Source organism: Mustela nigripes, chromosome 18 (assembly GCF_022355385.1).
Source record: "Mustela nigripes isolate SB6536 chromosome 18, MUSNIG.SB6536, whole genome shotgun sequence".
Lineage (NCBI taxonomy): Eukaryota > Metazoa > Chordata > Mammalia > Carnivora > Mustelidae > Mustela > Mustela nigripes.
In genome coordinates this window covers 5,943,798-5,968,027 of record NC_081574.1, presented here as the reverse complement: position 1 = coordinate 5,968,027, position 24,230 = coordinate 5,943,798, and the positions used below count along the sequence as shown (strand labels likewise).

Sequence of the window (24,230 nt, the reverse complement as noted above, 5' to 3'; positions counted from 1 at the left end):
ACCAGTCACTGGCAGGCCAGCATTTGGAATCAGAACTTGACACGGACAGTGCAGGCCTAGGTGGTCATCTGTGGCTGATGGGGTAGGGGACAGTCCCTAACATGTCAGCACAATTTTCACTGGCCTCCTGGGAATCTGTGGTGTTGTGGGAGCTCTGCCAAGTACCTGAGCTTCAAGGTAGCCAAGCCCACTGTGGCTGTGGGTATCGCGAAACAGGGTTTATAACATGGAAGGAGGGGCAGAGGCCTGCTGAGTTGTACGGAGGCTCAGTTGTTCTTGGGGCTTGAGTAATAGTAGGGGATTGTCAGGGGAGCATGTATACGATTAAAACTAAGAGGAAACCCTTTTTTCCCGGCACATTGTTATTTCCTTCTTTTTTTTTTTTTTTTGTTAAAGATTTTATTTATTTATTTGACAGAGAGAAATCACAAGTAGATGGAGAGGCAGGCAGAGAGAGAGAGAGAGAGGGAAGCAGGCTCCCTGCTGAGCAGAGAGCCCGATGCGGGACTCGATCCCAGGACCCTGAGATCATGACCTGAGCCGAAGGCAGTGGCTTAACCCACTGAGCCACCCAGGCGCCCCTATTATTTCCTTCTTCAAAGGTTTATCGTAGAAGCGGTTACGCAAACTTATGGAGGGACTTGGAGTTTATTAAGGTCGGGATGACAGCAGAGATGAAGGCGGGTAGCACGGGGAGGGAACGGTACCAGCAGGAAGTCTGCGTGGCACCTTCAGCCTTGTGAGCACTTAGCATTTCTCTCCTTTAGAAGGTGACCAGTTAGTGTGTGTGCGATTCAGCCCACTGCCAATTCCTCTGAAGGAACGGCAAGCATTGTGTAGCCAGTGGAGGCCATGGTCTCTCGTTGGTAACTCTCTCCTCACCATAAACTAACCCAGAGAAGCACTAGTTACTGCAACACTCCCACACCTGTCTTTATTAGTTACTTTGAGAAGAATCTCAAGTAGGTAAAAAGGAACCCTAATAACTGATTGATAACCTTCGTGTCTAGGATATGAAATGTCAGTGAAGATCTTTGAGTCCAAAGATCTTTGAGTCCAACCAGGAAACTTAAGGTGTTCTTTGATCTCAGAAATAAAACAACTAAAAGGAATTCCCACTCTTTATTTAACAGTATAGTGCTTCCATGACCAAGGTTCTGTGACCTTTTAATCATGATCATCATTAAAATACTAAGACTGGCATCACATAGAAGAGGCCCAAATAGAGCTGGTCAGTGCTTCTTTAAAGCACACATTCAGTCATCAGAAAGGCAAACGGAGGAGGTTCTTTATATAAAAACCACAAGGCACACAGGTGATGATATAAAAAGGCATCGCTTCTATGTCCATTCCTTCTCTCAGTGTTTGCTTATGTCAGTGTCCAGAGACAGCTTTGCGAGCTATTTGCAGCAGCCCGTGGTGTTGAATGGTGGCTCCCTCACTGCGGCAACAGGTAGTTGTCAAAGGCACAGACCTTGTGCTGAGTGACTGAATCTAGAGAAAGAGAAAAGCGGGTTAGCATTTACAACGGCCAACCATACAGCGGAATAGAAACCTTTTTATTTACACAAGGTCCTATTTTAAAATCTTACATGGCTTAGAGCTGCCCTGACTGTACGTCCACATAGCACATGTGGCTACTTAAAGTAAAATAAATGATTCAGTTCCCGTCACACGAGCACATTTTAAGGGCTCAGTAGGCACATATTCCTATAGATACTGGACATACAGGGTGTTGGCATCATGGCAAGATGCTACGTCAGGGTGGGAAGTTTGCCAGTCTGTGGCATGGAAGACCAGAATTCAAATCTCTGCTCGCTACAGAAAATACTCTCTGGTGGCAAAGTCTGTGTAACTATGTAAGTTGTCCATACGGCACAACACATTCTAGGCCGTGTAGCTAGCCTATCTACCTAGCTGAGTACTTCAGGCAGAGTACAGAGTTAGTAAGCAGTTTCTACTACTCAGGTCTTTCTCTTTCCGTTGAAGAAGCTGGACTAGTGAGCTCTAAAGTCCTGTCAGTCTGAAGGCCTGTCATTTCATCAAAGTCACAAGAAGTCCCCTGGTCCAGGATGAGCTACAGATGCAGGAGAACGTTCCACTCCCAGCCCTGCTTGTAGGAGGATGAGAGAGGAACGCAGTGGGTTGGCAACACTGATGGAATTGCAAATTAAGTCACAGTTAACTTAATAATTACTATTATGGGATGTCCACAGGGATGGACAAATTATATTGAAGGATCTAAAGATGTCACAACGACAAGCGATAGCAGAGAGAAAGTAAAAAAATAGGTTTGTTCTGTGAATACAGGAAGATAGTGGAAGACAAAATGGCGCATCTTCGGTGTAGGTCCCGGAGAGTGTCCCAGAATTTAGTCGTGGCCTGCCCAGGACAAATGCACCTCCCCACAAAAGGTCTGAGCCAGTGTGCTGCATTTCAGACGGGAGGCACACTAACACTTGTTTTATATATTATATACATGATACATTAAGATTAATATGCTGACATGGCTTTTACAACCATTAGTAGCACTAAGCACAACCATTTACTTCTCTGCACAATGCAGTGAAGTGACAGTATCATGATTTCCGTTTTAGTGTTAGTCCTTCATTCGTGGTATGCGTTGGACATACTTTCTCTCTGTCATTCACCTTTTGACTTTTCTTATGCAAAGAAGTTTTTAGGGATGCATTCAGATTATGTAAATCACTTACTGCGTCTGGACTTTGAACCACAGGTAGAAAGCTTTTCCCTTTACCTTGTTTTAAAGCAATTCACTCCTATTTTCTTCCAGGTGGTAAAACTCTGTGGATTCAATTTTTACACCTAAGGTTTCTGACGGGATGTCATTTTTGAAAGCCAGAAAAGATTGCAAAAAAGATGGCAATCTTGTCTAATTAATCAAAAATAAAATATAACACAAGGCCAAATATTTCTTTTAAAAAAAATGGTGACATACTTGTAAAAAAAATTAACACACTTATTCTGATGTTTACATGAAAGAAAAATATGTAGCAAGACAATTTTGAAGAAAAGGAATAGTGAGAATATGATACACTAGATACCAAAACACACTATAAAATTACAGTAGTAAAATAGTATGTAATTCGCACAGAACCAGATAAATGGGTCAATGGGAGAGTCTGGAAACATGGCCTTACATATTTGGGAAATTAACAGACGAGTCAAAGGGCATTCAAAATCAGTGCCGAATGGGCGAGTTACAAACAGATGGTACAATCCCCTCACATCACACAATAAATAAATTACAGATGAATAAGCTATAAACAAGAAAAGAAATGTAAGTATTCATTGAGATAGGAGACTAGTTCTAAAGCTCAGAGGCTAGAGATAACCTTCCTAAGTGAAACCCAAATTCACATGCCTTGGGAAAATGGAATTTGAATCCACAGAGATTAATAATTAAATACTAAAACCTCTGTAATACAGAATACACAATAAACAGAATTAAAGATGGGGCAGCTGAGAGAATTTTACACTGAGAACCCAAGATTAGGGACCGTATTTTAGAAGGATTCTGTAGAACAGTGTGAAAAAGAAACCAGCCTAATTTCCAAATAGACCAGGGACAAGGACAGGCCGTCCATGAGACCTAGAAACCCTCTCTAAGACAGGCCTACGCATCTGTAACTTAGTAGTTGGGGAACAACAAATTAAGTAACGTGATCTATTCGTCCAATTCGTCAGATCACCAAATAATGAAAATATGGGTCATGTCCGATACTGGTGAGGACGTGGGAAACAGGGACATCCATATGCCGTAAAATACTCGCACCACCGAGCGTTGTGTCAAGACTGAGAGAACATAGTAGCCGGGGCACCGCGACGCCAGAGACCAATCTGCTTCACAGAAATTCTCACGCCTGGGATTGCCCTCGAATAGTCAAAGCTCAAAAGGAAGGATCTCTTAAAATTGAGTTCCAATTGTTCCAGCTAGATCCTACAAACTCCATAATAGCAGAAACCGTGGAAATCACTTCAAACGTCCAGCCATGAGCGCATGGCATCATCACACTCCCGCCAAGGGCTCAGAATGAGGTGGCTGTTTCTGTGTTAAAATGGAAGCTCTCCTAGACAGGGTCCAACAAAAACTCCAGGAGTATGGGAGCCTCCGTCTCAGAAAACCCTCGAACAATACATTGGTTTATATACATTTATTTCTATATAACTATGTTTTTGAAAAATTAAAACCACTCTTCCATCTTTATGGTAGTTGAAGGGGGGGTTGTTAAGGTTTGGGGACTTGATGTATTTCTCTGTTTGAGTTCTTGGACCTGAAATCAAATGTCACTCCATACATCCATGCGGGCAGCGTCCATTCATTCATTCATTCGCTGGTGGATGAGAGAGGTTGACTGGAGAAGAGGCAGGTTTTTAACTTAGATAAAAGAGAATCCTAAATGTTACTTCACAACGTAGTCTGTGGCCAACCCCCTCTTGCTGAGGTGGGCTCTATGCTGGCACCCCGTAAGGAATTATCCCACGGGCTCGGGAGAAACCGTACTGAGGTGCCTGTAGTGCTGGGCCTGTGCGTGTGCTGAGCAAACCCGGGCGTCGGAAGAGCTCCTGACCGCGGCCTGGTGGCTGAAAGCCAGGACGTCCGTGTCCGGGGAGCCCCTCATGTCTCCAGGCAGGTCCCCAAACATGTACACACACATGTGAAAAACGACTTCTGTCCAAGTTCATTTGTCATCTGAGGACAGCCACATTCCCAAAATTCCAACGTCACATCATACGCATCCTCCGCAAACACCCCATAAAATGGGACCAGCAGGACGGATGTCCGAGGAACGCCGGTCCTGCCCAGTGGAAAGAGAGACAAACAGTACACGAGTAGCTCCCGTGAAATTTAAACTGGGGAAAAAAAAAAAAAAGTTTGTCTTATTTTAACAAGGTTAGTTAGCAGGTCTTGGCGCACCTTTACACACGAGTCACTTTACTGGCTGCACTTCGGTGTGGTCTGAGGATTGGGATGGTGAAGGAACGTGTTATTTTGTGGACAGTGCGGCGGGCCGGTCAGTTTATTGAACTGACGCTCCCGTTGCCGGCAGCTAATGGCACTGTGTGTGGAGAGAGCTAGAACTCTCAGGACCCCACTGGGAGCTTTATCTTCGCTTATCACAAGCAGCGGACGACAACTCTAGGGCTGAAACAGGAGCAGCCACGCGGCCAGACACTCGGCTGTGGGATCGGCTCTTCCGCTCTGTCGGAGTCACCCGGCCTCTGGGAACACTAGGACAGGGGCTTGACACTGAAGGCATCCTTAGCAGGGGGCCCAGCCGGTCACAAATGATCCTAAAGTCCTTTCTCTGAACGAGCCTGCGACTGCCCTTCCCAGAATTGTCATCTGCGGATCTCATGTCCCTCTGGAACCACACGGAACCAGACTTCCCGCCTCTTCCGCGTGGCAGTCCTGCAGGCTCTGCGCTCCATGCTGAGGGAGCCCCTGTTCCTTCAGGGCTTCGACGCATCCTGATCTCTGGGACCATCCGCCTTCTCTCCGATGCTCACATTCAACTCTGAGAGTTGTCCTCGACTCCTCTGGCCTGGTAACCATGTGCTGTCTATCAGCAAGGCCAGCTGGCTCTAGGATTTCTACTAGAAGTCTGGCAGCTTCACACCTCCCCCCACTGTCACCCCCTGGTCGTGACCACCCACCATCATTTATCACCGGGACCAGGGCAAGGGTCTAAAACTGCTCTCTCTGCTTCTGCTTAAAGATATATATTCTCCCACTTAAAATCCTTTGGTGGCTTCCATTTCTAGTCAGAACAAAACTAAAGGTGTCACCATGGCTCAAAAGGGCCTTGAGCGGTCCAGCCTCTGGCCACTTCTCCAGCTTCATTTCTCATCACTTCTTCAGACAGTCCAGGGCCCCTGCTGCCTCTCTACATTGGTCCTAGCTGTTCCCTTAGCCTAAAAGGCCAGTCGCTTCGACCGACAGGAGCCCACGCTTGCGTCCCTCATTGGGGTCTCAGCTAGAATACAGCTCTTCCGCGAGGAGCCGACCTCTCCGTCTCTGTAACGACCCACGCCCTGTTCTCTTTGTAGCACTGATCACCGACAGGATTTCAAAAACACATTGTAATGTGTTAATGAAGACAGACAATATTTGTCTTCATTAGAATCTAAGTCCCACAGGGACAAGCTCCGTGTCTGCCTTGTCAATTCCTATTCCAGTAATGCCCACATGATGCTGGGGGCTCAAGACGGAACCCGAATGAATGAGTGAATGACCTGACGTCATGTGTATTTGAAGGAAACTGCTCAGTCTAAAATAATGGGCAGTTTTTCCATCTGCTCTGATACTAGGCTGGACACATTCATCTACTGAAAACTTTTCCAAGAGCACGCCAAGAATGGGGCTGGTGTCACAGACAGGATCGTCTGCTAGCTTATGCCTAGTATACTAGCGGTCACCTCTCACCCAAGAAATGTGAGAGAAACGATATTATTGGTGGATAACCTTGAATTCACTAGTTTTTCTATTATGTTTTACAGTCATTTACTACTGGATATAGCAATGCTCCTGGTTTTACCAAGTGAATCTAATAGACTAATCTTGCTGAATCAGTTTTAACTGTTTCTTAGTTGTCCTAGATTTTTCTGTGTTAAGCAGCTGTTTCATACGCAAATATGAGGATTTGTCTCTTTCTTTATAATTCTTACATTTCCTTTGTGTGTCTCCTCTTATCCCTTGGGTTAGGAACTCTCGATCTCTGTTGAAAGAGTAAGAGTAGTCATATGTATTTTGTACTTGCTTAAACCTCAAACTAAGGTTTTCATTAGTAAATAAAAGATATACTGTAGGTTTTCTATAGCTACGTTACCACATTAAGTTCTCTTTTATTCCTAGTTAATGAAGAGTCTTTATCACGACCAGACACTGGAATTTTCTTTTTGACATCTGAGAAAATTAGTGGACCAGAAAAAAAAAAAAAGATTTAATGACATCTATCTTTACATTCTTGGGCTAAACTCTACTTGATCGCATGTTTCTTAACTCATTGCTAAATTTAATGTGCAAAATATTTTATCTTGGAATTCTATGTCCATATAAATTTAAGTAGTATTAGTTCAAGATCATGCTAGCCTTATAAAATGAGATGAAGAGCTTCCCCCTTCACTTTTCTCTGCAGCAGTTCGTAGTGTCTGGTCTTACCTGTCCTAGACAGTTTTAACAGGATCTTGAAAATATTTTCTATAGTAATACAAACATGACACACAATTTACCATTTTGTCCATTTTTCAGTTAAGAATAGTCGTGATGCTATGTGACCATTACCACGATTCATTTCCAGAACCGTCTCATAATCCCAAATACAATCTCCACGGTCATTAAATAACCACTCAGCAGTGTAATTCCCACCTCCTCCTAGTCCCTGGCAACCTGTATAAGCTCCGTCTCTATGGACGGGTCTGTTCTGGGTAATTCATGTAAATGGAATCATAATATTCGCCCTTTTGTGGCTGGCTAATTTCACTTAACATGTTTTTCGTGTTTATTCACTTTGTAGCATGTATCAGAATATCTTTCCTTTTTACGGTTGAACGATTCACCACTGTATGTATAGACCACATTTTGTTCTGCCGATGGACGTTTGAGTCGCTTCCACATTCTGGCTATTGTAAACAGTGCTGTTATGAACACACGTATGCAAATATTTGTTCAGTTCTTTGAGATATATAACTGCAAGTAAAATCACTGGGTCACAAGGTAGTTCTGTTTAATTTTTTGAGGAACAACTGTAACTGTCTCCTACCCTGGCTTCTCTAATATCCTCAACAGTGCTTTTCTGTTTTTATGGTAGCCATCCTTATGGGTCTCAAGTGGTACCTGATGGTGATTTTAATCTGCATTTTCCTAATGATTTGATGATGAGCATATTTTCACATGCTTATTGACCATTTGTATATCTCCTCTGGAGAAATGTCTAGTCAAGTCTTGGACCTGTTTTTTAATCAGGTCTTGTGTTGTTGTTGTTGAGCTGTATTAATTCTATTTTTTAGATATCGACCCTTACTTTAGCAAACATTCTCTCTCATTCCATCATAGGCTGGCTTTTCACTCGGTTGATTGTGTCCCATGATGGATGAAAGGTTGTCTTTTTGTTTTTCTTGTTGGGATTTGTTACCTATTTTTGTGTTTGTTTCCTACTTTGCAGCTTTTAAAAGTAGTTTCTACCTTTTTTCCTGCACATATTATTCGAGATGAGTGAGCAAGTCAGTTTCTTTGGTATTTCCCAAGCAGGTTAGAACAAAATAAGGGCTGCATCCCAGGAGAGGAAACCGAGATGGTGGGGCACAAGTAGGAGTCACACAGCTTCCCGACTGCCCTGAACAAGGCTTGGCTTGATTGGCCTTTGTCCTGATTGCTAAACCTTTGGTTGCTGCGCAGCGCTCCCACAGACTTGGTTTAGACGGTCAGCTCTGGCTGGGGGGTTTCTGTGGGGAAGAAGGAAGCCTGGATCTTTTCAGTCTACCATTTTGCGGATGTCACTCCGGGCAGGTGTCTTTTTTTGACGGAGGGTAAGAGGCATACATTTATCATTCAGTTTTTTAAATGGTTGAAATTGTTCAGGTTTTCTATGTCTTGAGTTTATTCTGATAATTTTTTTCTAGAAGTTGTCCATCTTATTTTCAAAACGGCTGGTATGAATTTATTCAGCGTGCTGTCCTGATTTCTAAATATCCTTACTGTCTCTGTGGTGGCCGCCCCAGTTCAGTTCATAGAATGTTCACGGGAACCTTTTCTCTTCCTCTTGATGCTGCTAGGATTTTTGACTACCGATGGTTTTTTCCCCCCAAAGAGCTCTTTCATCTCTCAAAAACCTTTTTTTGCCTTGATTTTGTTAATATTTGATACATTTTTATTATTCACTTCCTCCAACATTCTTCTGTATTTATTGCTATGTATTCGTTCATCCTCAAGTACCAAAACTTAAGAAAAATAAGATCTTCATCCACGTATTTTTTCTCCTCCTGCAAACTGGGAACCGCTTCTTGTCACTTCACGCAGAGGCTGGATCCTTCAGCTTCGGTGTCCGCATGCACCACCTGAGTGCCTCTGTTATGGCTGCGCAGAGATGCCACTTACTGGGAGTGGCATTAAAATCTTACTTTTTACAAAGGAAGAGTCTGAATGGAGATGCAGGTGCCTAGGAACGCTGGATCTGTAATTCACCAAGTGGCTCTGGCAGAGAAATTCAGATCCCTTCATTTGATAAAGGCACAGGTCTCTCCTGTGACCTCAGAACTTGTTTCCCGCAGCGTTCCTCCACTGCGGTGGGTGTTCATAAAGCAGCCCACCCTGGGAGGCTTGAACAATAGGAATTACGATCTGATAGCCTGGGGAGGCCAGGAGCCCAAGAACAAGGTGCCAGCAGATCTGGTTTGTCCTGAGGCCTCTCTCCATGGCTTGCAGACGCTGTCTTCTCTGTTCTCACATGGCCTTCCCTCTGTGTACACACTGCTGGTGTCTCTTGTGTTCTCACAAGGATACCAGTCCAAGATCAGGGATCCCCCACGATGATACTGTTTAATCACCTCTTGAGGGACCAGGACCTCCAAACACAGTCACATGCCAAGGTCCTGGGGTCAGGACATCAGCATTCAGATCTGGGGGCACAATTCAGCCCATAACAAAAGGCACATCGCTTTCAGTTCTGTGGCGCCCAGTACTAACTGCCTAACGTGCAACACTGAAAAACTCCCCATACTTCACAGACACACAAAAACCCCTTGTAAAGAGTGTTACTACACTAGGTCTGGAAGCAAAGAGCCTAAGCTGCTGGCCATGTCCCATGCAGGGGCTGAGCTCTGGGATTTCTTTATGGCCATTAACCCCCAGCCCCCAAGGCAGGGCTGGAGTTCCCACTCGAGCACGCACCTCTGCACAGGGGAGCACCCACAAACCTGTGCCCAAGACAGTCCTGTGAGCCTGTCAAAACCCGAATGCCCAGCGTGGCCGCCACGGGGCCAGTGGGACTCCCCAAACTCAGGACGGCATTTCTGGTGGTGGATATATAATGTCGCCGTGGTCACACTATTTTCCGTTCTGAGTTGAATACGCAGCTGACTGTCATCTTCTACTTTATTTTTTGTTTTTAAGTGAGGCTTGAAAACTGCCCTGGCTTGTAAGGTGTAGGGGAGGGTCTTTTATTTTCCACTTCCCTTGTCAAGATGCTGCTTCACTCCTGTATCACCCATGAGGCTCACATCTGGTGACTAGAGGTCAGTTGGCATAAATATAACAGAGAAGCTCAGTGAGACAGGTTAGGAAAGTTCAAAGGTCACCATCTACGAACACTAGTTGACCAGTGAATACAATTAAGGGGAAATCTACTTTCGGAGCACACGCTTCCCCTTACCTCTCCAAGTTAATGCTTCCTATTTCAGCAGCTGGCAGTTAATTTTTGAAAAAAGGGTGTGTGTATGTATATATATATATTTTTAAGTCATATTTATATTTTTAAAACTTAAACACATGAGATGCCAAAATCACAGAATTCCACCTGTTTTATTCCCATTCATGTCTATCCTGGTAGATGTCCTCCATTTGAGAGCAACTCAAAATGTAAATAATTCATCATGTCGTCTGTGATTGCGTCTTAAGAATCTGCCGCCACTTTCTGACTAGTTGCTGAGCTCCTGGGGGAGGATGGTGTCCGGCAGTATCCTGAGGAGGGGGCAGGCTGGGGGCAGACCTGCCCCAGGTTCTTCCCTTTCTCCTCCTCAGCACAAGGACTCACTGCCTGTGGCTTGTTGCTTCTCTGCAGTAAACATGTGGACGGAAAGGATGTCAAGGAACCCGACATCATCTGTTTAATCACGCACCCCAAGGGCAGAGGCCCCCTGAGCGGTCTTGCTTTCAGAAAATGCCACACTGGAGAGCTTTTTCCTAGGCCCCGTTGTGTGGTCAGCCTTCCAGGGAAACAATGACCTAGGCCAGCCTGCAAAAGCCTAGCCACATGCTATCAGAGATCTTTTTCCTGAAAACATTGACATGGGGAGACCGTCAAATCAAATGCCTTTTATAAGTTATAAGGAAATCATGCAGAGGCTAATTTTTTTCCCCTTTTGGCAACGCTGTGGAGCACATTACATTATGTTCCCACAATAGCATAAAATGTATGTCTTATCACTTGAACATAGCCCAGACAATAAAAGGGCGCCCAAGACTGGAAATATGTCTTCTGTGAAAGGCCAAACTAGCCGTCAGTGATAACACCAATGTGGGGGGTGGGGAGAGTGAAGACAGGGCTAGACGGGGCTACAGCGCAAAAATCTGCAAACTGGTGACAAAGGCTCTGGGGTCTCGGGGCTCCCGACTTCTCTCCAGCCCCTCCCTGAAGACGCCAGTCGAGTCACTGGGGACTCTCTTCTCTTACTGTCTTGGTATGTTCGATGGGAATTCTGTTCTAGGGGTGTGCTGGGGAAAGTGAAATTACTGGAACTTGCTTCCATTCCAATGTCAGGTAAAGGTGACATTTTGTTTCCTGGTGCCGGGAATTTGGTTTTTGTTTTCCTGTTTATTTTCATACATATTCAAGTGCCCACAAGAATTTTCTCTCTCAAAAATCCCCATTTCTCCTTCTGGTGCAATGATTCATCGAGAATCTTGGCCTAAGTATACTGCTGTTTCAGGGAAAATGGGCTCTGGGGAATGAATTGGGAACATAATCGTGACCGTTCCAATGGCCTCGTTATAAGGCAACCCAGCATGAAGGAGTCTCTCCACGGAGCGGATGAGTAAGACAGGGCTTAAATTTCACATGGTGAGCCCTGTTTGGAGAGTTCATAAATTCACACCATTCTATGCCAGCAGTACAAGGCAGCAGCCAGGAGGGTCAGCTGTCCGAATGCTCCTTGTCACCCCTGACCAGTGTCCCCCAAAGAAAAAGCTGGAGGTTAGAAGAAAGTCGTATGCTGGAAGAATCATTTAAGAGTTCTGTGGTTTTTTTTTTTTTTTTTTTTTTTAACATAAATGTTGGGTCAGATGGTGAAGGGATAAAAAAGCTTATCTGAAGGAATGAAGTGCGAGGATGATGGAGATCTTAGGGAAAGAGGGTTTTTTTTTTAGTGGTGATCATCTTTCTTTCTGCCAAAAAACAAAAACAAAACAAAAAAAACTTCTCAGAGGTTTCTAATGGCTAAAAAAAAAAAATCTGCTTGTCCATCCCCTGTGACTTCATTGTATCTGCATAAACAAAGATCCCATAAAACATAGGAATACATATAAAGGTACTAAAAAAAACCCTTGGGACCTTTTATTTTGGAAAGCAAATGACAAATCTGAAACTGGATACAACAAGCTACTTTTTAAGACTTTTAAATACTTGATTCAAACTACTCTTAAGTCTCAGGGTGACTTAACTCTTACACGCTGATCTAGTTGGAACAAATTTAGAGTATCGCTTTTCATAATTTGTCACAAAATAACTTTCTTTTAAATCGGTGCTTAAACATGGTTTTAATTTTAACTTATAAGGGATTTGATTCCAAATTTTAATTGCACAACATTTTGGGAATAAAATATTGTCTAGACATGCTCCCTGTAGAGGCTCAAGGGAAGGAGAAGTCTTCAGAAGAGAAAATGTTGCTGTGTCAGTGGATACGGTCACCCAGGATCGTGGCCTGTGCCCACTGTGGCTGTGAGGTACCACCGCGGGAAGTCAGTGGGGCGGGGGAGATTACCCTGTGTAACAGAGGAGTACATGGGGTGCGGCGAGAAGAGGTGGTTTGCCTCTGCCCCCACTCGCAGAGCAAGCCAGTGGCACAGCCCTGATGGGAAAGTGCACACAATGCTCAGGACCCTGTGTTTTGTGGGTCTATGCATAGATGCAGAGACATATAAATGAAATCTCCATTATTGGCACAAAGCTGGAGCTATTGTATTGTCCCTCGATTCAAAAAGAGAAGAGTATAAACTCATAAACATGTGAAAAATGCATGTTGTAATACCCAAGTCACCAGAGGCGCCCTGGTGCGGACAGAGGCAGCAGCCAGAGAGTCGGGGGACTCACCTAAGGGGTGAGGATTTCACCATGCCGAGAGCCAAGGATTCCAGAACACACAATACCCGGAAGTTGCCAAGGGCACACGCAGATGGTGTAATCAATGACAAATCAGAAACAGGACATGAATTATGGGAGAGGAAAGAAACCCGGGCCTGCTGCCCCAGCTCTGAAACCCAGAGAATTCCACAGGGCGTTGTGAAAGTTAAGCCCTGGGGTCAAGCAGGTAGAGATTTGCCTCCTAAAAACCCCCTCGCAGGACAGCGGAGCAGCAAAACAACGGGAGGAACTGGGCCGGTGGCTGAACTGTGCATGATCTGCGCACAAAAGCCTCGGACAGCAGGAAGGGGCGACAGAGTTCCCCAACCTGGAAATAATAATCGTGCAGGCCTCGACGCTGGCCCCGTGCATGGTACACAGTTTGCAGATGCTGTGAAGATTAGTTGTTGATATGCACTGTTGATATCAATCGTGTGCACAGTTCCGTTAGCCAAATGAGACATTTTTATAAAGCAAAATTCTGGTTTCCAGTTGGTGTCATTTTGATACATGTGCTTTTCTTAAAAAAAAAAAAAAAAAAAAAAAAAAGAACCTGTTTCAGAACATAGGATGTTTTGAAGGTTATATTCTTGGCATTTAGAAAAGAGTAAACAGCCTCTTGGCTTTTGGACTGTAGCTAAAATCATAGATTTTTTTTTTAAATTTGTTTCCAGGCAGAAGATAAATTACTTTGCACCAGAGAGTAAAAGATTACTCTTGATGGCCATACTTTTAAAATCTATCAAAGGGTGACCATCAGTCATTTAAAAGATATTCGTCAAATGTCTGTTTGGTACACGCAAGCAGCTTGGACACAGGATCTACTTATCTGTTACAATATTGTCGGGAAGGGGTGAGAGAAGCCAGAAGTTTGGGACTTAGAGACACGGGGAGGCAAACAGGAGGCCGGCTCTGAACAGGGAAGCGGGAGGGAGAGAACGGGCTTCAGGAACCTCCGGGAACCAGGGAGAGATCCGGCCAGGGCGCGACACGAAAGGATCTCAGCAAGCGGGGACCAAGAAAAGGTTTCAGAAGAACCCGATTCGGATTCCAGCCTCCAGGCTGCAAGAGAGTGAGTCCTTGTTTAAGGCCCCGGTCTGCGGGACTCGGAAGGACAGCCCTGGCACACTATCACCGTCATGAACCACGGGCCAACAACGTTCATCCCGACGCGGGTCCCCGAGTGCGCCCGCCACGTCCAGCACGATCACCGCACGCCGGCCGCCTGCACCCCTCCCCGCCGGCGGTCCTCGCTGCCTGCGGATCCCACATCGCAGTCTCGCTTAGCCTACTCCTCCCGGAGACCCCCACGGCTCGCCGGGGCCTGGGGTCACAGACAAGCGCACCTGTCACCACACGGTCCGCCTCCTGGAAAGCAGAGCCCAGCTGGTGCCAGCGCCTGCCCTGGGGAACCGAGGGAAGCGTCGGGCATGCCCCATGCCACCGTCAATGCTAGTTTGTACATGACGTTCAGGTACGATTGTTTTTTTTTTTTTTTTTTTTTTTTTTTTAAATATGTAGCTTCTCTCGCACGGAAGAGCACCTTTCTGAGCACACAGACAAATGAGTGCCAGGAGCCGTGCACGGGAGAAAGGGGCGGGAGACCAGGGGGCGGGTCCCGGCGGCCGGGCGCGGGCCCTCTGCCCTGAAAACAGAGCGAGCCAGGCACCCGGGAGCGAGAGCGTCCGAGCGGAGGCTGGGCAGGCCCTGAGGTCTGCGGTAGCTGTGGCTAGGCTGGCTCTTCGCACTAGCTAGGGAGGTGAAGTAGGTAGCGTCTAACAGGGTCTCCTCTGTCCTTGCAAACTGTACCTTGGCTGACAGTCAAAAGGAGGAGGGTCTGGGTTGGCTTGTGACTGAGAATGATTACAGGATTCTGTTACAGCAGATGTGTGGATGCAAAGTGTCCATTCTACAGCCCCAAGGCTACATCGCCAGGGGTGTGGGCATCACGCTTCCCCCAGAAAAACCTGCTTGTGTGGCCAGGACCCCAGAACGGTGGCTCTAAGGGGAACGCCAGCAGCTATACAACAAGCAGAGGGCACCTTCCCCATCCATCCTTGGGCGCAGGGTCCTACCTAGGATCCAGGTTTCTGACAGATACGTGGCGGTCGCCTTCCTCTTTCCTTGAGAGGGTCCGATGAAGATGCCGGCCTGGTGTAGGATTCGCGTGATCCGACCCCCACACAGGAGGACCAGTTCCCGCAGCTTGGCTCTGGGGGGATCGCTGGCCGGGGTGATGAACATCACAGGCTGATCGGCAAACAGGGTTCCCTGGTACCGACCCGCAGAGAGAACGCGCTCCAGGCGGCACAGCTGTGGGGCAGAGACAGAGGATCAGCAGGGCATGGCACTGCATTACGTACGGTAGGTCACTGGGAAGTCCATTTCCTTTACGGGAAGAAGACTAGACTGAGGGAAGGCTGAATTCTGAATTGAGGATTCCAGGGAGATCATAACATTTAATGATGCAGACCACGAGCAGATAAAATTGACCTTTGGCAAAACTACAAACAAATTTATAGTCTCCCCTCCCCCCAAAAGGTTAGGCTTTTGAGTTATTACAAATTCTGAACCAAAACAGTGAAAAGGAATGAACCGTTCAGCTGAGTGAGGCGAACAGCTCCGGCATCCTTAAATCCTAGTCAAGCTGCGTGAGTGTGGAAGGAACATGGGGGTGTCGGGAAGGCAGTCGGCGCGCCCGGACCAGGGAGGGGCTTCAGGGCTCCTGGCAGTATGGATGGTCCCAAGAGGGTCCCAGGCCCCAAGAGCTGCCTGCCTCCAGCCCCTTGGCAGAGAGGGCCAAAGGGAGAATGCAGTGACATCAAGCCAAGGTCCTAGAGCTCTTCCCGACTCCTGAGGTGGCAGGGGTGGGGGGGGGGGGGAGTGTGCAGAGGTTGCTTCCAGTGAGTCATCGTGGAAACGGTGATGAGGAGTATCAGAGATGGTGGGAAACATTTCAGAAACGGGGATGGTAAACTGTTCTCCTTTTTGTTCTGATAAAGTTGTGGTTGGAGGACTGACCCAAGGGGCGGTGGGAAGGCCTGCTTATTCTAAACAAACATTTCACTAACGACAGATTAGCAAGGACTTCTTTTCAAGTGTGAATACCCTCGGGGAGATGTCGGGGGTGAACCGTCATCCACAGTTTGAGTATTTTAATCCGCTTATTTCCCTGAGGATGGAACTGAACATTTGAGAGAAGTGGGCTCGGAGAAACTAAGGATTTTGACGGGAGATACGTGGGAAGAGAGAGCAAGGGGTGCCCCTCAGGGGAGTGTAACCTGCTCGGGGGCAGTGCGGCAGGCGGGGGAGGCCTCCGCCCCTCTGCTTCTCTGATCAAGTTGAATGAGTTCTTCTTCCACGAGGCTTTCATACTCAGAAAACAAGCTCATGATGAAAAAACGTGAGCCAACATTAACAGAACCAACAATACGCTTAAACATGGCCATGAAATTCTCGTCACTCATCCCCAGTTTTGAATTATGCGACGTAAGACATCACATTTATGCACCTTCCTCTGGCCGGGTCAGTGAAATGAAATTGTGAAACTGACCATGAAAGCAACAGTCCTACTCGTGGGTTAACTTTGTTTAATGCTTCCAGTAATTCCTAATATTCCTCTGAGGTAGGGGGTAGAAAGGGTCTCATTTAATTTCGCAGATGAAGACGTGGAGGTGGAAGCCTGCCAAGATATCTGCTGTGGCTAAAATGGTGAGTTGGGCTGCACGAAAAAACCACGATCCCTCAACTTGGTGAGTCACTGTAACTAGAGATCAAGAAAGAATCTTTCTAACGTTGATATTATCCTGCATTTAAAAAACGAGTTATAAAAGTAGTTGATTATTGAAACGAATAAAGTAAAATGGATTTTCCTACATTCAATACTTCTGTATGTTATTCAGATCCATTCTTCTCTTTTCTTCCTCAGTGGCGGGGCACAGTCTCTTTTGGGGGGGCGCGGTACTAACCTCTGCAGATCCATGTGTTCAAGATAGGGGCCCCTTCCCAGCCCAAGGTAAGACTCAGGATTGCTCCAAGCAAATCATGGTGATCTCATTTCCCTTGCAAAGGACTGGGTCAAGCATGGGCTAGACTTGATCATGGCCAGTAGGATCTGGGAATAAGTCCACTGAGGACAGTCTTTCCTCACTAACATAAACTAATGCATAAGCAACATTACCTCCTATTGGCTGGACTCCGTCATGTTGACCAGAGGGCAGCTGGAGTTCCTGAAGCCGCGTGAGGCCATAAACCATGCTGAGAATGGCCAAGAGGGAAGGCCTAGATCACCTTTCTAAGTCACTGGATTGACCAAGCCAAGAATTTTCCTCCTCCTCCTCCTTTTTTTGTTCTTTCTATGTCTCGTGGGGGTGCGGGGGATTTCTTTCATTTCTTTAAGCTACTTATTTGTTGAGATTTGAGCTTCCAGAAGCCTGAAGCAGCCCGAGGCTGCCGTCCTCAGACCCTGCGCCCTACCAGAGGTAACCCCCGGTGAGGGATGGCTGTGTTTTTCTAAACTCCGTACAATGTTCACACACAAAAACATTCAGGATATGGTTTTTCTTCAAAACAAACACAAAAATAGGATCAAGGCTATATCTTGGTATGTGCATAAGCAATAAATCAAACCCGTATTTAACCCAAGAGGGAAGGACATACGAAAGCCTTTCAAACGGTTAGAATGTGACCTGAGGAGCCGACGCTCTGAGTCTCCATTCCCTCCCACGTTTACTGAGTGCTTACTGTCTACCGGGCACGTGCAAGATGCTGGGGAAGCAGAGAGGATTAAGACACGGTCCCTGACCTCGGTGTAAAGCACGTAATATGAAAGTCAACAAATGAAAATACTTCCTTTTATTTATTTATTCAGCTTGAAATTAAAGGAGACACAGAATCACAAAGGTCTTATTCTTTACTCAAAACAACTGAGACTACGTGCATGCTGACTTTCTAATCCTAAGTAAAACAATTTCTGGGAAAGCTTAATCAAGATTTAGGTTACCTAAAATTAAAAATTAATTTAGGAATTTGTCCTAGGAATACACTCTTCAATGTATATGAGGACATGCACGGACTGGAGTTCATTGCCATAGAAACGATAATTGGCAAGTTCTAATCATATTACGACTAGGGTAGGACCCACGATTCTCATACTGAGCCTCAGCTATGTGCATTCTCTAAGGGAAGGTCTCCAGAACGAGATCCTTCCCCAGGACTGCCCGAGGATACACGGCCCCTGTTACTCAGCCTCGGGCCCCCGGCCCTTTCACCTCACTGGTCCACAGGGCTCTGTCAACACGAGTTCCCGCACAGCCTCACCCTAGAAACCACGTTCTGTCTCTGAAGGCACAGGTCATACACAGGCTTTGCTGCTGGCAGTGCCTCTGCCTTCAGAACCCTGACCGTGGCTGGTCAGCTTCACTCTCTAGCCCAGACCACGGCCGTGCCCCCACTGGTGCATGCGGTGGATGCCAGAGGACGCCCTCTGACCACGCCACCATGCCCCAAAAGCCTCATAGCTGATTATCATCATGGCCTTCTGATTCCATTTCAAACTTGCCAACACACGTTCACTCCAATGTCATCAGCTGTGGGAATGGGTCTGGGTGGCAGTGGGCACCAATAGAAGTGCGGAGGGCACAGACTGCCCTCACCTGCACGGTGATCCTGGGTAGCTGCCCCTGTCCTTACAGACAGCCTCAGAGATAACCAGGTTTATCAATATTGACCTAAAAATCTCTTGCTAAATGTGGTTAAAAGATTTTTTTTTTTTTTTAAATCATAACTCCTCTAGTTCATCTTATTTAAGTCAGCTGCTTGTTTCCAAGGGGAACTAACATGGGGATAGATCGGGAACATGGAGAGGAACCTACAAATGAGCAGAACAGCTGCCTTGCCCCGGGCGTGGGGCCTCCCCTCACCAGACGGGATTCAGCTCATGCCCACAGCCAGGACTCGCTGGCACTGCCGGCGGACCGCTACAGTCCGCAGGCTCCACGCAGGCTAATCTAGAACCCCGCAGTCCGGAAAGGTGACCACAGTCTAAACAGTACAGTTGTCCAAGGAAGCACTGAATGTTACCTACAGAGCCCAGGGTGTTAGCTGAAAACTGATGGACGAAAAGGGGATTAAGTGAAGGTAACAGACTCCTCTAGACTTAATTATCGTCCACCACGAACAGGGCATGTCAGGGGTCTGGGTGAATTTGGGGGTAGAGTTCAAAAGAGTTCCCACCTTTCTCTATGGTGATGTAAAATGAGTGCATAAATATACGTGGGGGGGTGTAAGACAAGGAGAGGGCTGACAGATGGCAGGAATCTGTCCGCCAGGAGAGCTGCATTTGAACCCTTGGCTATAGAGGATAAGGACGACTATGGAAAAGTCTCAGTAAAACGAAGATTTTAGCTGTGCTTCAGAAAATGTTGCTTTTGCATTTGTCTTCCTCAAACAAGCAATACTGATTTAATAGCTCAGAACCTTCCAATCTATTCAAAGGGCAGACCGTACCGCCGACACAGCTAAGCAGAGCAGAATCCCCACCCCCCGCCGTCCCTGCGTCCAGCTTCGATGACCCCCAGGTATTTAGCCCTGACCAAGATGTCGAGCCCATGGCGGGGAGGGTACGGGCGGCTCATTTACTCCAGACGTGGGGGTCAGATTTCATTTCGTGAATTTGCCTTCCCCTCCAGGTAGAGCTCACCCGGAAGATTCTGAACCACTGCGCGTTTCCATGGGTACCGACAAGCCACCTACAGCAGAGGAGGTACAAGTCCACCCTCAGGAGATTCTCCAGCAAACTGCTCGACCTCAGAAGCGCCAGAATCAGGGAGGTGAGCTGCTGCTGCCAGTTTGCCTGGTGACGCACCAGTACCTTGTAGTGTTGGCTTTGAATAGAGGGTTTCAGACCCCAAAGTCCTAGCGCTTTCCCTAACTCCATGTCGTCTCTGTTCCTCACGGGTACAAGATGGACAAAATGCCTACTCCACACTGTGGCCAACAAAAGAAACAAGGCCAGGCCTCTTGAGATGTGATGTCTTCATTTCTTTCCATGCCCCATGCTCAGTGTGGTTATACGCATCTGTATGTGTTAACACTCACAGAACTGGACATTAAATGAGTCAAAATACAAAAATCAAAAACGTTTTTAGCCTTACATTTATCTATACTCCCATTTTTTTTTTTTTTTTTTTTTGAAGAAAAAGTTAAGAGTTTCTTCTTCTGTGAAGCCATTTCTGAAGAAGAGCCTCTAAAATCTTACCAACCCACAGCCAGGTCTGCTGACGTGGGACTCTACACGGACCACCGACTAACAGCTCACACGGGAGCTGACCTAGCGGAGCAGAGCGGAGGCTCCCAATCCCAGCAGTAAAAGTGTGCCTTCGTAGCTGTTGCCAGCAGCCGGAAGGGCCTGGGAGATCACAGTGACCATGACTCACATCGGACAGACAGAACACTGAGGCCTGGAAGACAACATCCTCATCTGACATCCAAGATCCTGGCAAAGCTTTCCTGCGCTTCCTAAGATGCAAAATCCTCTTACCACTGGCCGTCACCACTCAGCTTGGGATGGACCAGAAGAACCCACACCACCTTCTGTCCCCTCACTAACACGTTGATTCATTCATCTGAGTCTCAGGCTAAGTTCTAAAGCCTTGAAAATCTAAGGACACAATGTTTGCTTCCTCAGAACTTTCTAGAAAGTCCAGTTTAATAACGGTAACACCTATGTTAAGTCATGGGGTGAGAACCTGGGAAGAATTCAGAGGTAGCTTTTGGCTTGGAAAGTGAGTAGAAAGATGTTTGCTCTGAGGAAAGCACACGGAGGGGGCACTTCAGGTCATTGGGGTCCGAAAGATCATGGTTCAGGGTGACTGCGGGTAACAGGTAAGGGGCGAGGGGCCAGGCAGGTGATCACAATAACAAAAACTAACCATTCCAAGCATTTACGCGCCACACAACGATGAGGCTGACTGAATAAGCGGGGGCCAGCCGAACCCGGACTAGACGGTCTGCTGCCGAGTTAATGGGGAGCCACGGAGCCCACCATCTGGGGGACGGAGGCGGCAACAGGCAGGCCCAAGGGAAAGATGCGCAGGGACTTCAACAAGAACGGAGGCAGGACGGGGCGTCGGGAGCGGGAAGGAAGCGACCTGACCACACTCAATGGGCTGAATGTATCAGAGGTAAAATGAACTGGTCGTCATTGTTACGAGAGAATAAACAAGGTCTGTGGTCCTGGAAAATTCAATAAATACCCATAAAACTACTGTGTTTAATTTTTATGGGATTTAGGCAAATGTAGGAACTGTTACAACAACAAGGTCTTCAAATGAGGACACAGGGACTCCTGAAACCGCATGACCCCCGTCAGTTCTCGATGAAAGCCTGTCCTTGCTGCTCTCCGCAGCTTCCAGTCCCTGCTCTCCCTCCGTGACCGGCCCCAGCTTCGAGTCCCACCTGCTCAGGTAGCCCGGCCCCTCACCTCCCCGCGTCCGCCCTTCTCGAGTCCCGATCGCTACACCTCAGCTCACTCTCCCTCCCGTCTTAACTTCTGGAACGTTAGTAGGACACTTAAGTGATCCTTTGAACACCCTGTATGGTCCCAAGTGCCTGCACCCCCCTTTCCTGATGGGCTTGTCCTGTACCCACCCGAGGCGCTCACGCCTGGTACCAGAGTCACACCCAGCAATGCCCTCTCCTCTCCGAAGCTTACAGCCCAGGCCGGTGGTTTCTATCGTGCCCGTGACTCCTCCATCCTTCTCTCTGTTAAGACAGCCTGGTCCCAGTCAACCACCAGCTCACTCCCCCCACCGCACCCCACTGGCCACCCAAGAGCAGGAGGGGACACTTTGCTAGTTCCCCGAGGCTTGGCTGCACCTGTTACTGTAGACAAACTGTCCTTTTAGGGCAAAGCCATGTGTCCACTAGAAACCCGCCCCATCGATCCTCCCTTCGACCCCACATTTTGTCTCTAGCTCAGACCTTCTTCCAGAATCCCAGGCCGAGGCATGCTCTCAGCCTCTCACCTGGATCTCTACCAGACCTCACAGACCCAGAGCAGCCTCTCTTCCTCCCTCAACCTTCTCCTGCAGCCCTCTCTATTTCTGGCTGTTCCATCCTTCCAGGCATCTAGGCCCAAGACACAGAGGTCAGCTTCTCCTCCAAAACACATGCCGATGAGGACCATCTCCCCACCGTTCTGAGCTCCAGCCCAAGTGAGGCCAACACCACTCATCTGGGTTAATGCCTCTGAGCTGGTGTCACCTCTTCGGACTCTTCTCAACAGAGTGAGAATTTCAAAAACCTAAGTCAGGTCATGTCCCTTCTCTGCTCAAAACACTGGTGCCTCATTTCATTCATTCAACAGAAGAGCTGAAACCCTGGAATTAGGCACCATGACAATTGCTTCCCACTTACCTCTTAGCACCTTCCTCCTAGTTCACTCCCCCTTTCCTTCTCTGCTGTTTCTGAACACACCAGAGTACTGTTGCCTCAGGGCCTTTGCACCAACTTTCCCCTCTGCCTGGGACGTTCTTCCTTCAAATGTCCACTGGGCTACTTCCCTTACTTCTCTCGAGTCTTTACTTAGCTGTCAGCATTTCCATGTGGCGTCCTCCACCAACCCCACCCAAAATCTCAATGTCTTTATTCTTTTTCTCTTGCCACATTGTATTGGCTTCTAAGATAACATACGATTTATTCTACACTTGTCATGCTAGAACCCAAGGGCGACATATCCCTGACACCTAGAGTAGTGCCTGGCACATAGCAGGTGCTTAGTTGTACCTGCTGATCAGGGAACTGGTTGAGTGACTATGGGGACATGTGTCTGGGACCCTGATTTCAGGACAGCTTCTACTCTAGCTACTGCCCTCCCCAGGGGGATATCAGAGCAGCAGTGACAACACTGCTGTTGGGTTTCCAGAAAAGGGCAGAGAGCAGGGTGGGCGGGCCCCTGGGCGAAAGTTCCACAGGGTAGCAGGGCCGTCAGCTAGGGCAATGCACAGACGGATGACCACGCACATCAAATCGGGGGGGCAAAAGCGCAGAGGAGGTGGTCAGCTGCGGCAGGAGCGAGCACCTGTGTCCGCAGCGGACCAGGGAGGAGAGGGCAGATGGCAGGTCACCTGGGGGAGCGGGCAGAGGGGGCCGGGGCGCAGGTGAGCATCTCGGGCACGATGCCGGGACGCCGGGCACTGCAGAGCACGCACCAGAGAAGACAGGTGTGGCGCTGGAAGAGCAGGGCATGGGTAGAGTGTCCATCACAGGGTCACAGAGGGGGTCGAGAAGGGGTGGTGCTCTCTATGGGAGACTCCGAAGGCAAGAAGGTAAGAGCTGCTGAGGGCAGCAGGCAGAGGACGAGAAAGCTGGGGCGCCAGAGAAACTCCCGCCAGGATGGCAGGAATGCTGACGCCACGGAGCACTGCGCCAGCTGCCGGGAGGGCGGGGGCTGCAAGCCAGGCAGCAGCCAGGCCACACTCGTCTGTCCGTCGTGGCACTCACAGCTGCCGCAGGTGTCCCACGCTCCTGACTGGTGTCCTCCTGGGACTCCCGGCAGAGCCCAGTCCCGGCACCAAGACTAACTTCCCTCTGCGGTCTCACATGGTTCCCCAACTCTGTGGTGCATCTGCTTGTCGTGCTACTGACGCCTTCCAAGCCCTCATCTGTAAGTAGGCACCCTCCCAGGGAAGGTCAGGGCACGCACGGCGCAGGGAGAAGCACAGCCACAGCGACCTCCGAACGCCGCTCTCCTTTGGACCGAACCCCAGCATCAGAAGGGACTGTGTCCACCCGAATTCTGATTCTGTAAGTAAGCAGACCCAGGTTGAGAGTGAGGAGGTGCCGGGGCCACACAGGGAGTGAAACACGTGGACTGCCACCGTGGGGTCCCGGAGCTCACATTCCTGCGGCCTGATCAGGGGCGGTCTGTGGGGCTGCGTGGCAGGGAGTGCAGCAACCGCGCGGAGCACGCATGGTCCCGCCAGGCAAGCCCCTCCCTGCCACGGCCGGAGCCACTCTGAGCTTCGGTCTGGGCGCATGCCAACACGGCCCAGGCGCATGCCAACACGGCCCAGGGCTGTGTGGACGGGACAGGAGGGCACAGGGCCACGCAATTACGGCAGGTCACCCCGCCCTCTCGTGCCCGCATTCTCT

At 48.1% G+C, this 24,230-nt stretch overlaps 1 protein-coding gene and 1 long non-coding RNA gene across 3 annotated transcripts in view; one reads left to right on the top strand and one right to left on the bottom strand.

Moving 5' to 3' along the window:
* Positions 1-1,108: 1,108 nt before the first annotated feature.
* MCPH1 (microcephalin 1) overlaps positions 1,109-24,230 on the bottom strand; it is a 238,384-nt gene continuing 215,262 nt past the window's right edge. For both annotated transcript variants that reach the window (XM_059384224.1, XM_059384226.1), the window contains 2 exons: positions 15,152-15,389; positions 1,109-1,494 (listed from right to left, as the gene is read on the bottom strand). In XM_059384224.1, the coding sequence (XP_059240207.1) occupies positions 1,439-1,494; positions 15,152-15,389 (294 nt within the window). In that variant the 3' untranslated portion in view covers positions 1,109-1,438. The remainder of the gene's footprint in view (positions 1,495-15,151; positions 15,390-24,230) is intronic.
* Positions 15,355-21,298, top strand: LOC132006459 (uncharacterized). The gene is made up of 6 exons (XR_009401098.1): positions 15,355-15,440; positions 16,737-16,787; positions 17,005-17,091; positions 19,572-19,654; positions 19,766-19,906; positions 20,273-21,298. It is a non-coding gene; the product is annotated as an uncharacterized LOC132006459 (long non-coding RNA).